The sequence below is a fragment of the Gavialis gangeticus genome, unplaced genomic scaffold (genome assembly GCF_001723915.1).
Source record: "Gavialis gangeticus isolate Ggan-Ray unplaced genomic scaffold, GavGan_comp1, whole genome shotgun sequence".
NCBI classification, from domain to species: domain Eukaryota; kingdom Metazoa; phylum Chordata; order Crocodylia; family Gavialidae; genus Gavialis; species Gavialis gangeticus.
Window position 1 is genome coordinate 12,335,378 of NW_017729009.1, and position 12,577 is coordinate 12,347,954.

At 48.6% G+C, this 12,577-nt stretch overlaps 1 protein-coding gene across 1 annotated transcript; it reads left to right on the plus strand.

Annotated features, from left to right (window-relative positions):
- The first annotated feature begins 6,151 nt into the window (after positions 1-6,151).
- LOC109292582 lies at positions 6,152-12,577 on the plus strand. The gene is made up of 6 exons (XM_019510090.1): positions 6,152-8,333; positions 8,444-8,503; positions 8,761-9,105; positions 9,960-10,035; positions 10,703-10,789; positions 11,676-12,577. Exons 1-6 carry the CDS (start codon positions 8,087-8,089, stop codon positions 12,121-12,123), a joined length of 1,263 nt encoding a protein of 420 aa, XP_019365635.1. The 5' UTR covers positions 6,152-8,086; the 3' UTR covers positions 12,124-12,577.

Genomic DNA, 12,577 nt, shown 5'->3' on the forward strand with positions numbered 1-12,577 from the left:
TAGCTGTCTTCCTGGGCTGCTGGCAGTCCTCAGGGCAAGTGTATGTCCTGGCTGAGTGCATGGTAGAGAGATTTGTCCTCAAACACAACTGTATTCCTTGTGTACCTCTTCTACCCAGGACAGCAGGGGCGCTTGTACACGTCACATATTTTGCCCTTTCTCGCACTGCAATGGCGTGACTGTTTGCACGAGCAGGTTTTCTGGATGCTTTAAAAGACTTTCTGGTGCATTAAAGTAAAACCCCTCAGACGTAGTTTAGTTTGGCTGGCCACGAATTAAAGTGTCGTTGCATCCATCACTGTGCTAGGATGGTTCGGCACAGCACAGGCTTTTCCATGGGGAGGCAGCTGCTGCCCTTCTTCCAGCACTGCCTGGTTTGAGAGCAACCTGGACCATGTTTCCTCTGTCCTCTTGCCTGCTTTTGAGATGATATGTCTCCACACCGAGCTCTGTTCCTGAGGATAGGGTCTGCTCTGCAAAGTAGGCTTCCTGCTGCTGAAGTGGATTCAAATGGCTGAAAGTCTGGATGTTTTATTCTTGGCGTATCACTCACTCCGGTACCTTACACACTCTTCTGCTGTGTTCAGCCCTTGGAAAGTAAAGGTGTAGAGAGACCTCTGCAATGAAGGCTTGTGCCCTGAGGGCAACACACCCTGCCTCAGATCACTGCAGTGGGGACTTGGTTTTTTTACATCTAACAAGTGAGAAGCACCACAAAGTTAGCCCTGTACTGCCCAGGGAGTTCATGAGTGTAATATGATTACTGAGCACAAAAGAAAAGGAGTCAAGCTTCCTGATGCACTCTACATTGGTACGGTTATCCCTAGGGTGTTGTTCAGCATAGCAGAGCTGGCGTTTCAGGTGTTATGGGTATTCAAGGCTGTCTTCTATCTGTAAAGAAAGCAGAGAGAGGCAGGAACAGAAGATACTCCGTTGTCTTTCAATTCGGACCCAGAAGTGTTTGCAGGTTTCAGGGGTCTTGGCACATTTAATGAACAGGCTCCTCAGACTTTGGGCAGTGGCTGCAGCTGCTTTGGGAGGCTGGCATTAAATTTACAGGAGAAGATCCTTTAGTTGAAATCAGCAAATCTGCACTGGAGTCATTCAAGCTCATCTCCAGCACCAAAAGACCTGGTCAAGAGCTTTTCCCCTTTAGCACCACCTTTTGTAGGTCTGCATGAAAGAAGAAATGTTGGAGGAGTCTCTCTCTTTGCTCCGTAGCATGTTTTATTCATAGGTTGACATCTGTGAAGGATTTATTACAGCAATGCCCTAGGTCAGGAGACTTCAAGGCTAAGAATAAGTGACATATCTTGGGTCATAGCTTGCCAAACAGCCTTGATTGAGAGAAACCTGAAGCATCTGGCTCTGCTGCTTTCTCAAGTGCAAGGACATAGGTGCAGAGGCAGATAACTGGAAGATTGCACATGCCTCTGGTGAGGCCTCTTTAATGCAAGCTGCTTGGAAAGATTCATTTCCTAGCCCCATTTCTAGAGGCAGGTGTCAGTGATAGCAATGAAAAGCTGTGGATCGGCCAATGCTGGGATGCTGGTGTTTCACGAGGCCGTTTCTTTCGGGAGTCCTGCCGTGGGCTTCGAGCATAGGGCACTGATCTTTGCCAAGTTATGAGCGAGCTGCTGCTGCTTCTCTTTTATTATGGTGACAAAGGCAATTTAGGCCTTATAAAAGGGAGGGGAGAGCAGCGATTGTTCACACAGTTCTGTTAAAGCACCTAATATTGACCCTTGCCCTCCCCTTCTTCTCCAGCGCTGAGACTGCTGGGTGTTTGATGCTGATCAATGGGGATTTAAGGCAAGTCCAATATATACATCTTTACCTGTGCTGCACTCTGCCAGGGCTTGAACTTGAGCCTGTTAAAGTGAACACACATTGCAATAACACCCTGCACTACTTAGCTGCTGACCAAGCTATTGCTAGGATTTTGCTTCTCCTCTTCTTGGCACCAATGCAATGCTTCTCCTGGATGTCTCTCACTTGCTGAATTAAAATGCCCCCTCAAGTACTATTTAGCCTCTGCCCTGTATTTGAATGCATGGTCATAGACCCAAATAGGTACAAAACCCAGTTTTTTCAGAACTACAAACCCATAGGTATAAGTTGCAGCTGCTATGAAGGTGTCCTCTTTGTAGCAGAGTTTGAGGGGTCCAAGTCCCCAGCCAGGATGAAGGCCCTCTTGAACTACTGGTGGGTTTCCATTCATTTCCATGAGCTATTCATGAATAATTCATGAAAATGCACGATTAATTCAGGTTCATGAATTATTCAGGAATAATAAGAACCAGAAGACACGTTTCTAGAGAATCACAGAAATCCAGAGCTGGACGGGGCATCAGGAGGTCACAACAAGTCCAACCCCTTGCTCAAAGCAGGAGCATCCCAGGCTAACTTATCCCAGCCAAGTGTGTCTAACTTGCCCTTAGAGATTTCCATCGATGAAGATGGTGCAACCCTATTCACTGAAGAAGAAAGCTGCAGGACAGATCAGTTTTCTAGCTGCTGTTCTTCAAGAGAAACTTCTCCCAGCCAGCCCTGCTGAAGCGGGGGATTGTGCTGTTTCACCACGCTCAAGAAGCCGTGTCAGCCAGCACTCCCTTGGACTGTGTTTGCATCCTCTGTGCATCTGCTTCTGTTGTGAACATGCCAACATGAGGAGGAGGCTTGTCCTGTTGCTTTGAGACCGCAAAAGGTACCCAGGACTGCTGCGGCATGTGCAAATGAAGTGGGAACCTGCACGAATGATTCACAAGCAAGCCACAGCCGCGGACACTCAGCTGCCAATTATTCGTGTGCAGACACTGTCACGAATACACATGCTTAGCCCATGGCAGGGGCACTGGGAGCATGAAAGGCAGGCAGACACTTATGCTGAGGAGATACCAGGGTCGCTCCATCTCCTTTTCCCCAAGCAATGCAGTTTGCCAAGGATCGCTTGTGCAATCAAAAGGAGCCACTGCTCACCCTGGGGGCTGGAGGGATGATACTCCCTGGGTAACCGAGTACCTGCTCCTGGGTGCAGTATTTACAAGGCTCACTCCATCCCACTGCTGCCAGTTGTTTGCACAAGCACCGGCCTGGATTTGGTGACCCAAAACGTGCGCCTGCAAACTGTTACACGCTCCCATGACACCCTCTATCCAGGCTGAGTAAAGTATACATTTCAATGCCTTGTGTCCCTGCAGATCACACTCAGTGTGTGTGTCCTGGGGACACACTGAGCACAGCAATAAGCTTTAACTTAGCTACCTATAAGGGAATTTGTGCCATGTTTTCTGATCCCCTCCCAGATACCTGATTCTGAGATGCTGATGGGAGAAATGGATGATGATGTTAATGCCTTTGGGGAAGGGAGATGTCATGTTCGTGAGGTCTGGAGTTACTGCCAAGACCCCCCCTGAGGCCTTGGGTTATTCGGCAGTGTCCCCCCACCCACCTAAACTGCATCATTTTGATAAGGGTTGCTTTCAAAAGGGGTTTTCACTGACAATTGCCCATCCCTCTGGCACAAATCTTGCAACTGTTCTCAACTCCCTTCCCGGAGAAACAAACCCAAAACATCCCCAGGATCTCAGTCGCAAGTGGAGGAAATCCTGTGAGTTTGGCTGATTGCAGGGGCTCGTGACCATCTTGGTCCTTTCAAGAAATGCTATGAATGTCTGCACATACTTGGCAGCTCCAGAACAAGATCTAGTTCTTGATCTGACCCAGACCCTGGGCTCCAGGGCGGGAGAATGGCAGACCTGAGAACCCCAGATCCAGAGCAAGGTGCAATTATGATTCTGGTTCAGGTCACTTCTAATGATTATACCCATCTCACAGGTACAAAAGGTGGTAGGGACACCTTGTACTGATGCTTTTAATGGGACTATTCAAAGGAAACTGTTATTTGTAGTCGTCACTGGTGAGGTACCCAATGGGGCAACTGGGATGGAGTCCAGATCCCAATTGCCACCATAGAGTCATAAGTGTCTGACTGCAGAAAAGGGGTCGTTTTCACTGGCTAGTGCAGGAGAACTTGCCTGTTCATAGCAAAGCAAGTGGCTATGAAAAGCTTTCTGCACAGATGCACGGGGTATTGGGATGGCAGTACCCCAGCAGCAAATCCATACAGCAGGATCGCATCTAGCCAGCGAGCTAAGCCCAGGAGGTGAGCCCCATGGTTGACTGCCACCAAGAATAATTTAATTACTCAATTAGACCAGTTGCAAACTGCTGGACTTTCAGGGTCTATGCAAAGAAGTCAAGGTGCTTTGCAAGGCTACGTAGGGGCAGATGGGGAAACGTCATTCTTGGCTTCCTCCGGCTGGGCCTGAGCACCTTCTCGGTTTCAATACATGGCAGGCGACAGGACACAGATGAGAGATATCTTATCCAGGGCTGGCTGTGGAGGGAGGAAGAAGGGGGAAATGCACAATGTGGTTGGGGTGGTGTTTTTCCAAAGGTGCTTTGAAAGGGTGCTGGTTGCTGCCAAGTTTTTCCTTTTGTCTCCAAGTTCGTTCTGTTCCTCCGTAGCCTGCAGGCTTCAGGCGCCCCGCCGCTCGCTCTCCCTTTCTGGTTTGTGAAGGGCCCCAAGAATGGGTTATTATACTGTGCCGAAACAGGGGAGGTGTACAGCGCGGGGCCCTTGCAAGCCTCTTGTCTTCATCTGTCTGGGGGAGAAAGAAAAGAAGAATTCACCAAGCCCTAGAGCGTGACTCACTCGCTGCACAAGCATGAATTAACCAGGAATGTTCGCGAATTATTCCTGAATAATTCATGAACCTGAATTAATCATGCATTTTCATGAATTATTCATGAATAACTCATGGAAATGCAAGGTTTATTCATGCTCCAAAAAACCCAAGCCTTTTTCCTCCTCTTTTCTGTTCTCTCTTCGGGTAAGAAACCGACTGACACGAGGTTTTTTCGGAAGGGGATTAAAAAAAACAACCCAAAAAGAAGAAAGAAAAAGAAAGCAGAAAGGTGTATTTGTTTTGCAGTTGGGGGCTTCCTGGGGGTTTGCTCTTCACCCAGACAAAGGAAACCTGGCGAGGAATTGTGGTGAGGGGATGCACGGGAGGCAAAACAACTGTGCGGCTACCTTCCCTTCTGCAGCAGACAGCTGAGAGCTGGATAGACAGGAGACATTTTGCAAGACTCTACCGTGCTAACCAGGCAAGGACTGCGATGTATTGATGTCAGGCTCTGCTCTCTGTCTCTCTCTTTCTGTCTCTGTCTCTCTCTTCCTCTGTGCGTGCGTCGTTAGCTTTTCTTTTGCATTCTTTAAAATAAACTAAAAAAAAATAGAGGCCAGTCAGTGGGCTTGGAGGGCACAGGAGGCACTTTAGAAGATACGGTTTAAACACACACCAAAAAAAAAAAAAATGGGAAGTGATTCAAAGAGTTCCTCTTTAGGCTTGAATTGTGTTTGCAGCTCGGTTCGCTAACTGCTTTGAAACAGGGCTATAAACCTGGCCGGGCAGTTAAGGAAGGTAAAATCTGAGCTGGTTCTCTGGCTAGATGCGATCTTTTTTATTACACCAACTGAACAGTTGGGAAAATTGTTCTTTGCAAGCTTTTGGACACAAACGCCAGCTGTGCATTTATCTCAGCCCGCTCTCTTGGTCTCGAGACCAGGATTATTTGCAGTCCCTGTGCATTTAGATGGGATGGTTATTAGCCGCCTGTGTTTCAGGGGCAAGCCCATTGATAGATGATAAAGCAGTGAGCGGCATGGCATAGATTTCATAGACATTCAGGCGGGAAGGGATGTTGCAAGATCATCGGGTCCAGCCCCCCGCCCCAGGGGCTGGAAGTCAGTGGGGGTCAGATCAGCTCAGCAAGAAATGCATCCATGCTTTTCTTAAAGGGATCCAGAGTAGGTGCTTGCACCGCTTCTGGGGGAAGCCTATTCCAGACTCTGGAGACTTGGACAGTAAAGAAGTTTTTCCTTCTGTCCAGTCTAAAATGGTCTTCCAGCAGTTTGTGACTGTTAGACCTTGTCTTTCCTTGGGGTGTCCTGGTGAACTTGGAAGTAGGATAAATCCCAGGACAGTCTTAAATAGGCAGGTGAATGACTGTTTTACACCGAGCTTGCAAGGTTGGTGAAAGTTACTTGCCTTTTTATTCTTTTTTGGCAAAAGAATTTGCAAAATTCTTGCAAAGCTCATTTTGAGGCTGGGGCGAAGGACGGCAGAAGGGAAGAACAAGAAAGTTTTCTGCGTAGGGCTCAGAGCCCGGGGTTAATGGACTCAAAATGTGGATGGTGCAGGAAACACCAAGCCTTTATTTTGGGCATCACGAAGCCAGAGGAGAGCAATTGGTTTGGACTGTGTGAGGTCTGACCTGTGCTCCCAAACCCATGTCTACCAAGGTAGGATATTAAGTCTTCGCTTATTTTTGGACCGGCAACTGGCTGCCCATGTCTCTTCAAAACCCGCCTGCTGGTTGGCAGCCTTAGATTCATTTCCCAGGTTGTTCTGGGATCCCGTACCCGGGCATGGCTGTGGGTCACTCATCTCGAGCTGACCCTCTGGGCAGCCCGGGTGCCTCTGTCTGTGCATGGCCTCCCAGCTCACCCTTGCTTGCTGCTTGCTTGTGGCTATTCCCCCTTGATCATTATCTTGCAGGGAAAAGCCAAGCCAGACTGCCAGGCACTGAAACAATTGTTTCCCAAACAATGAAAAGCTCTTTGTATTGCTAATAAGAGGGGGTGGAAGAGGATGGAGACTCTTGTCATTAAGGCACAGGGCTGCAGCTCAGGAGATCTGCAGTCAGTCCGTTCCTCCGCCACAGACTCGGTAACTTGACCTTGGTCAAGTTACTTACCCATGGCGTGTTTCATAGCCACCTCTGTACAATGCAGGTGTGATTTTTTTCCCTTTGGCTTTCCTGTCCATGTGGTTAAAGCTTAATTAATAAGCACCTAGCACCACGGCAGAGAGAAGCTGAGTGGGATTGCTTTGGCAGGTATTGATGACAATGTGCACACCTAAAAAAAGGTGCTTTGGACCTGCAAGCTTTGCTTTCATCTGCCCAGTAGAAAGCCACGCTGCAACATGCTCGAATATTCCAGTCCAGGACTCACTCTTACCTCTTCCGTCATGCTCCTCCTTTCTAGATCCCATGACAAAGGCTGCCAGCTCCATTATTCCCATTTTACAGGAGGAGAATGCTGAGGCCCAGAGAAAGGAAGTGACTTGCTCAAGGTCACACAGCAAGCCAACCTGCTGGCTTGTATCCCCCCATCCACCCTGGTTAGCATCAGTACTCAGAAAGGGGCTCTCTGTGCCTCACTGTGCTTCAGTCTTGTGGGAAAGGGAAATGTCAGTGAAGCTAGCTGGATCGAAAGCACGCAGAGCGCTAGGGAGGAGGGCTGGGCACTCATGCTGAGCTACCACCTGGTGATATTGCCACCCGTTCGACTGCAGTGACCAGCAAGCAGTGAGCAGGCAGATCCGGGCACAAAAGTGGGTCACTTGACTGCACATGTGGGGTTGAAAGAGTTAATTGTAAGGCCCCCCCCCCCCCCCTTAGTTCTCCCATGCAAGAACTGTGGTTTTCAAACACTCATTGCAGTACCCAAGCAGGACACCCCCATTCCTCAGATGCTGGGAACAAGAGAGAGATTATAAACTCCTCAAACAGGTTATTTTTCCTAATTCTAACCATTTCTGTAGCATTCACTGCTGTAGCACTAGCACGTGACTTCCTGATTATTCCCAATCCATTCTTGACCGTAGCTTTATTTTTACCCCAGAACCAGACTTTAACTCACAACCTGATATCTGATTTCGCCTCTTATAATGAACTGGTCTCAGCCACTCCTAAGCTGCTGGTGAGCGCCCTGATTTAGTCGGGGGTCGAAACTGCATCCTCATATAACTGTAAGTCACTTAGAAACCTCGCAGTCCTCGCAAATGCAGAGCAAACTATTTGCAGCTGAGGACGGCCGAGATTTTGCAAGGATTATGTGTCCGGTGCGATGACCCGGCTTGTGTAATTAGGCATTTGATCACAAATTGTTCCCAGGATCCAGGGGCCTGGAGTGTATCCCTAGTAATGAAGGGGGAAAGGATGGAGGAATAACATGCCAGCCAGGGGGAACTGGCATAGCAGGATTTTGTGTTGCTCATCTCCTCTCCAGGTGGGGCTGGCCCCCATGGCTGCAAGGCTGTATGTCCTGATCAGCTGGCCGGACGGCAGCCGCGTGATCAACATCGAGAACATCAAGGAGCCCCGGAAGCCGTTCCACCTCTACGCCGTCGGGGAGCAGGTGCTGGCCCGCTGCCCTGGCTTCAGTGGTTTGTACTGGGGGGTCGTGGAAGGCATCAGTGGTAAGTGAGCCTCATTCCTTCCTCGGCTTGCTCCTCTGGGCTGTTTGGGAGCATCCGGAGGAACATTAAAAAAAACCAAAACAACCCCAAATCCCTCCTTTTCCCTACAGAGCAGAAGGATATTTTAGAGAAGAGGCTGCAGGAAGATAGACAGCTCCTGGAGAAGTTAAGTAAGTACAGCTTTGCACTGGAGCAGGGAGATAGGACAAAAAAAAGGGCGTTTTGGTTCTAGGAAACCAATTGCACTTGGTAACCTTGTACCCACAGTGGCCTTAAAAGAGATGGGATATAAATGCACCCTCGTTAGCCCCTTGTGACTCCTACTGCTGTGTGCACGTGGTCAGGGCTGAGGACATGGTTGTGGGCAGTGGGAGTCTGGATGTGGTGTGCATGCTGTTTAACTGTATGCCATCTTAAATGCTTTCAGAGGAAGAGCCCGCCATGCACCATGTGCTGTCTCCTTCCCTTAAGAAATCAAGGAAGACTTTTCCCAAGTGGACCCCAGGAAGCCCCTTGAGGAAGTATGCTGGCAACAGGGCTTTCCACACCAAGCCGTCACTCGGGGCTGATGATGCGGGCGTCCGGCACGAGGAGGCAGCCTCCTCGCTCATGAAGGAGAGATCCAGCCTTGGCAGCAACCCTGGGCCCCACTGCGCAGTGTCAGTGCCTCGCCATGGTTCAAGTGCCTTCAGCCCAGCATCTCCATTTGTCAGCCTGGCTGAGCCTGGGACATCCCAAAATGAAGAAGCAAGGCCCACCACAGCGACCAGAAGTAAAGCAGCTGGGATTACAGGCTGTGCAAGGAGGGCATTCATCAATTTGCTCCAATTCTTGCTCCAGTGTTAATGCTCGTACTAGTGAATAATGCAGTGTGCCCCCCTTGGGGGTGAGACATCTCAAGGTGCGAGGCACACTGCATTATTCACTAGTACCAAGTTTTGGGGTTTTTACTGGGCTCAGTATGACCTGAACAACCCTCTACCATGCAAGGGGTCACCTTGCCTCCCTTCTATCCTTAGCATTTCTCATTTGATTTAAAAGGTGACCCCTTGCATGGCAGAGGGTTGTTCAGGTCATACTGAGCCCAGTAAAAACCCCGAAACTTTTCTTACGTGTTAATAATTCTTTCCACATAAGCCAGTGAAGAGCTCTCCTTGCTTAATTAATTATCATGCCTTGGGAAGAATGGTGATCTGTGTTTCTGATCCTTTCCAGTTTTGCCCATCTTGCCCATGTATCCATTCATCCACTAACCCACAGATACACCATGCACGTATCACCCTGTCTATGTGTTTCCATCCATAGCAATTACTACACTAGTGTCCCTAGACGCTTGTCTCTTTGTCATCCACCTCTCTCTGCCCTAGCTGATGGCACAAGAACCCTGCTATGGAGATTGTGGTTGAAATATAAATAGGTGTTGTAGGACAAGGGTTTTCTCAAATTCTCTACAAGGTATAAATAAGAGGCCTGAGTCGCACGTGGGTGATCATTTGGTGTCAGGCTACTCCTTGATATCAAGCAGAACTGTTTAGATGAACCGGTCCTGGAGACCGAGGGATCCAGGTGATAACAAATGCAACATCTCTCTCTTTTTTTTGCCTCATACTCCAATCCTGTTTCTAGATTATGTCACCCTGGCAGTGAAGAGGAAGTCAGATGGTATTCTAGCTCAATGCCAGCAACTTCTCTGTGCAAACAGGTAATATGCTCCGGAGCAATTAGGACGATGCATGGTTTTCAAAGCATATCTCATCGCGCCCTGTGCATGCTTGCAGAGCCGTGTTTTTGTTCCCTGATGCCATACGAGCTGGTTTGTCCTGCTTCTCAAGGTCTAGCAGATAAAGAGAAGTCCCCTGAGGGTCTGGAGGAGTTGCGGAGGGCTCTGCATTTCTGCCCAGAAGGCTTTGAGAAGGACAAGGCAGAAATCAGTGCAGCTTTTTCTGTGCCCACAGAGACCCAGAATTTGACCTCAGGATAAATCCGCTGAAACTATAGCAAGGGCCTGGATTTCCACTGCCTTGCCAGTCAATGCAGTCGCAGTTTATATCAACGTCAGGTCAGAGATGGTAGTATTTAGGTTTGCCCTGGTGTCATAGGAGACTTCACATGGGTAAGATAACTGGAAATCAAGTATACAATATTTACCATGTATTAAAATGGCTAGTCTTTTCCATGCCAGCTACCGAGACCTGCAACAGGTGTCTAAAATGGTTGTCTTTTAACACCGGGCGCTATCACATTTTCCTCTAAATCAAGCTAACACTTGATTTAATGACAGTGGAGCTGGCTGGTTTAATACCTAGGAAATACATCTGAAGCATCTTGCTCCATTATTTATTGTGCTGTGTGTTTTTTTTTTAATTCAGCTGTGATGAACCAAAGATGGAAGCATCTCAGGAGACAGAGGATTTTGAGGTTGTTCAGCAAAATGTTGGCTCCAGTGCAATGGAAAGGTAATTATTGGAAGATGGAGGCACAGGTGCCTGCACCAACCTGCATTTCCCTCAATACCCCAGGAAATAACTGGGTTTAGATAACAGCTGCCTGACAATGCACGGTCATTTTTTTAGACCCAAGAGGTATCAACCCCTAACATGGGTAGACTCTGGTTACAGCTTCCTTCAGGCTTTTGGGTTTAAGTACTAGTATCAGGCAGCAGAGATCCCAAACACTGAAAAATCATATCACTTTTCAGCATACACCTCCATCATTTACCTTTGATGGACAACTGACAGTTTGCGTTCACTTTTGTCATTGCCACCGCCTTGCATGAGAAATGTAGGATCTGGGTCCTGAGTCTCTAGACAATTTGATTCCCCAGAAACAAATCCCTCTTTGCACTATGCCTCCTGCACTGCCATTGCTTGCGTGTCTCTCTCTACGAGTTTTGTTTCTGACTCTACCAAGCTGCCCCAGGACTCTGGGAAAGTAGAGACAAGACCAGGACAGACTGACACCCTCCTCTAAACTTTAAAATAAAGCCAAAGGTGAAAATCCTCATCCAGGCAAACTTTCATGACTTAACCTGGGAGTCTAAGTTAAAACAAAACAAAACAAACAAGCTGGACCAAGCTCCCAAATATTTTGGACAGTCAGAAATGTTTGGCTCTGTTCTGGTTAAAATAAGTCCCTTATATCCAAGTCCGCTATAGCTGAATGCAGGGGGGCATTGGGAGAGAAACAGCCATTCCTAGCCTGCTTTTCCAGCCATAGAGGGTGCAGGTATTTGGGAGAAAAGCTGTTATCTGAGTCATGACACACCAAGCCTCACTGGTTACAAGGCGAAGGGTGGCCTGCGACTCGGATTCATGCGTGCATGCTTGATCTTTTTTTTTGCAGGGTACAAAAGATTGAGCAACTGGAGAGGATCGTCTTGGACCTGCAGCAAGAGGTCCTGTCCCTGAAACGGAAAGTGCAGCGGCTGGAATCGCTCTCCTTCCAGGAAGAGCCCCACCGGCAGCCCTGCGAGGTGGTGGAGCTGTTTAATGGCTACACAAAGGAGCAGCTCAAAGAAGCCATCCGCTTCGACCAGAAAATCAGCACCGCCTGCAAAACCCTGCTCTACAAGCTCTTCACGTCCGACTACATCCAGAGCCACTCCATCACCGGGCGGAGAGGCAACACCTTTCGCGAGGCCAAGCCCATGATGGATGAGCGATGCATCAAAATCATTCGGGTTCTGCTCAAGCAAAAGTTTGGGGATCACCTGAGCGACACGGTCATCACGGAGAAAATCCAGAACGTGCAAAAAGCCCTGCGGCAGAAATTTAAGACCGAGTGTCTCTGATGCATGTGGGATTTGATGCCTCTGTTTCCAAGAAGGGTCGCTGCTTGGGACGCAACGTGCAGAGGAGCCTTTTTGAGAAATGCAGGGCTCGAATTTGTTGTTTTGTTGCTTTGGCCCCAGGAGGACTGGTGAAAATGAAGTGAAATGCTTGCTAGACACAGCACAAAATATTCATGGCCAGGCCCCTGTTGGCAGACACACAGCAGGAAGTGTCATTCGGCTCCGTGGAATTTTCCAAGTCTGGCCGGGCTCTCGAGTCTTCCCCTCCTTGCTCCTCTTGCCAGTCTGTTTTCAAAACTGTTGTCCCCTTTATGAAGGTCCTGACCAGGAGGCCCCTCCAGATCATCTCTGAAGACCTCCATTCTCATCAACGCAGCTGCAGATCTCATTAGAAACAGACCTTAGGTATTTAACCAAGCAGACCCCAGCTCTAAGGGCATGTCTATAGCAGGGA

Bases quoted from the DNA above. Each gene is read 5' to 3' on its own strand.
- LOC109292582 (XM_019510090.1), top strand. From the start codon at position 8,087: ATGCCAGCCAGGGGGAACTGGCATAGCAGGATTTTGTGTTGCTCATCT. The intron at 8,334-8,443 runs GTAAGTGAGCCT...TTTTCCCTACAG, and splicing joins GGTCGTGGAAGGCATCAGTG to AGCAGAAGGATATTTTAGAG. The intron at 10,790-11,675 runs GTAATTATTGGA...TTTTTTTTGCAG, and splicing joins GGCTCCAGTGCAATGGAAAG to GGTACAAAAGATTGAGCAAC.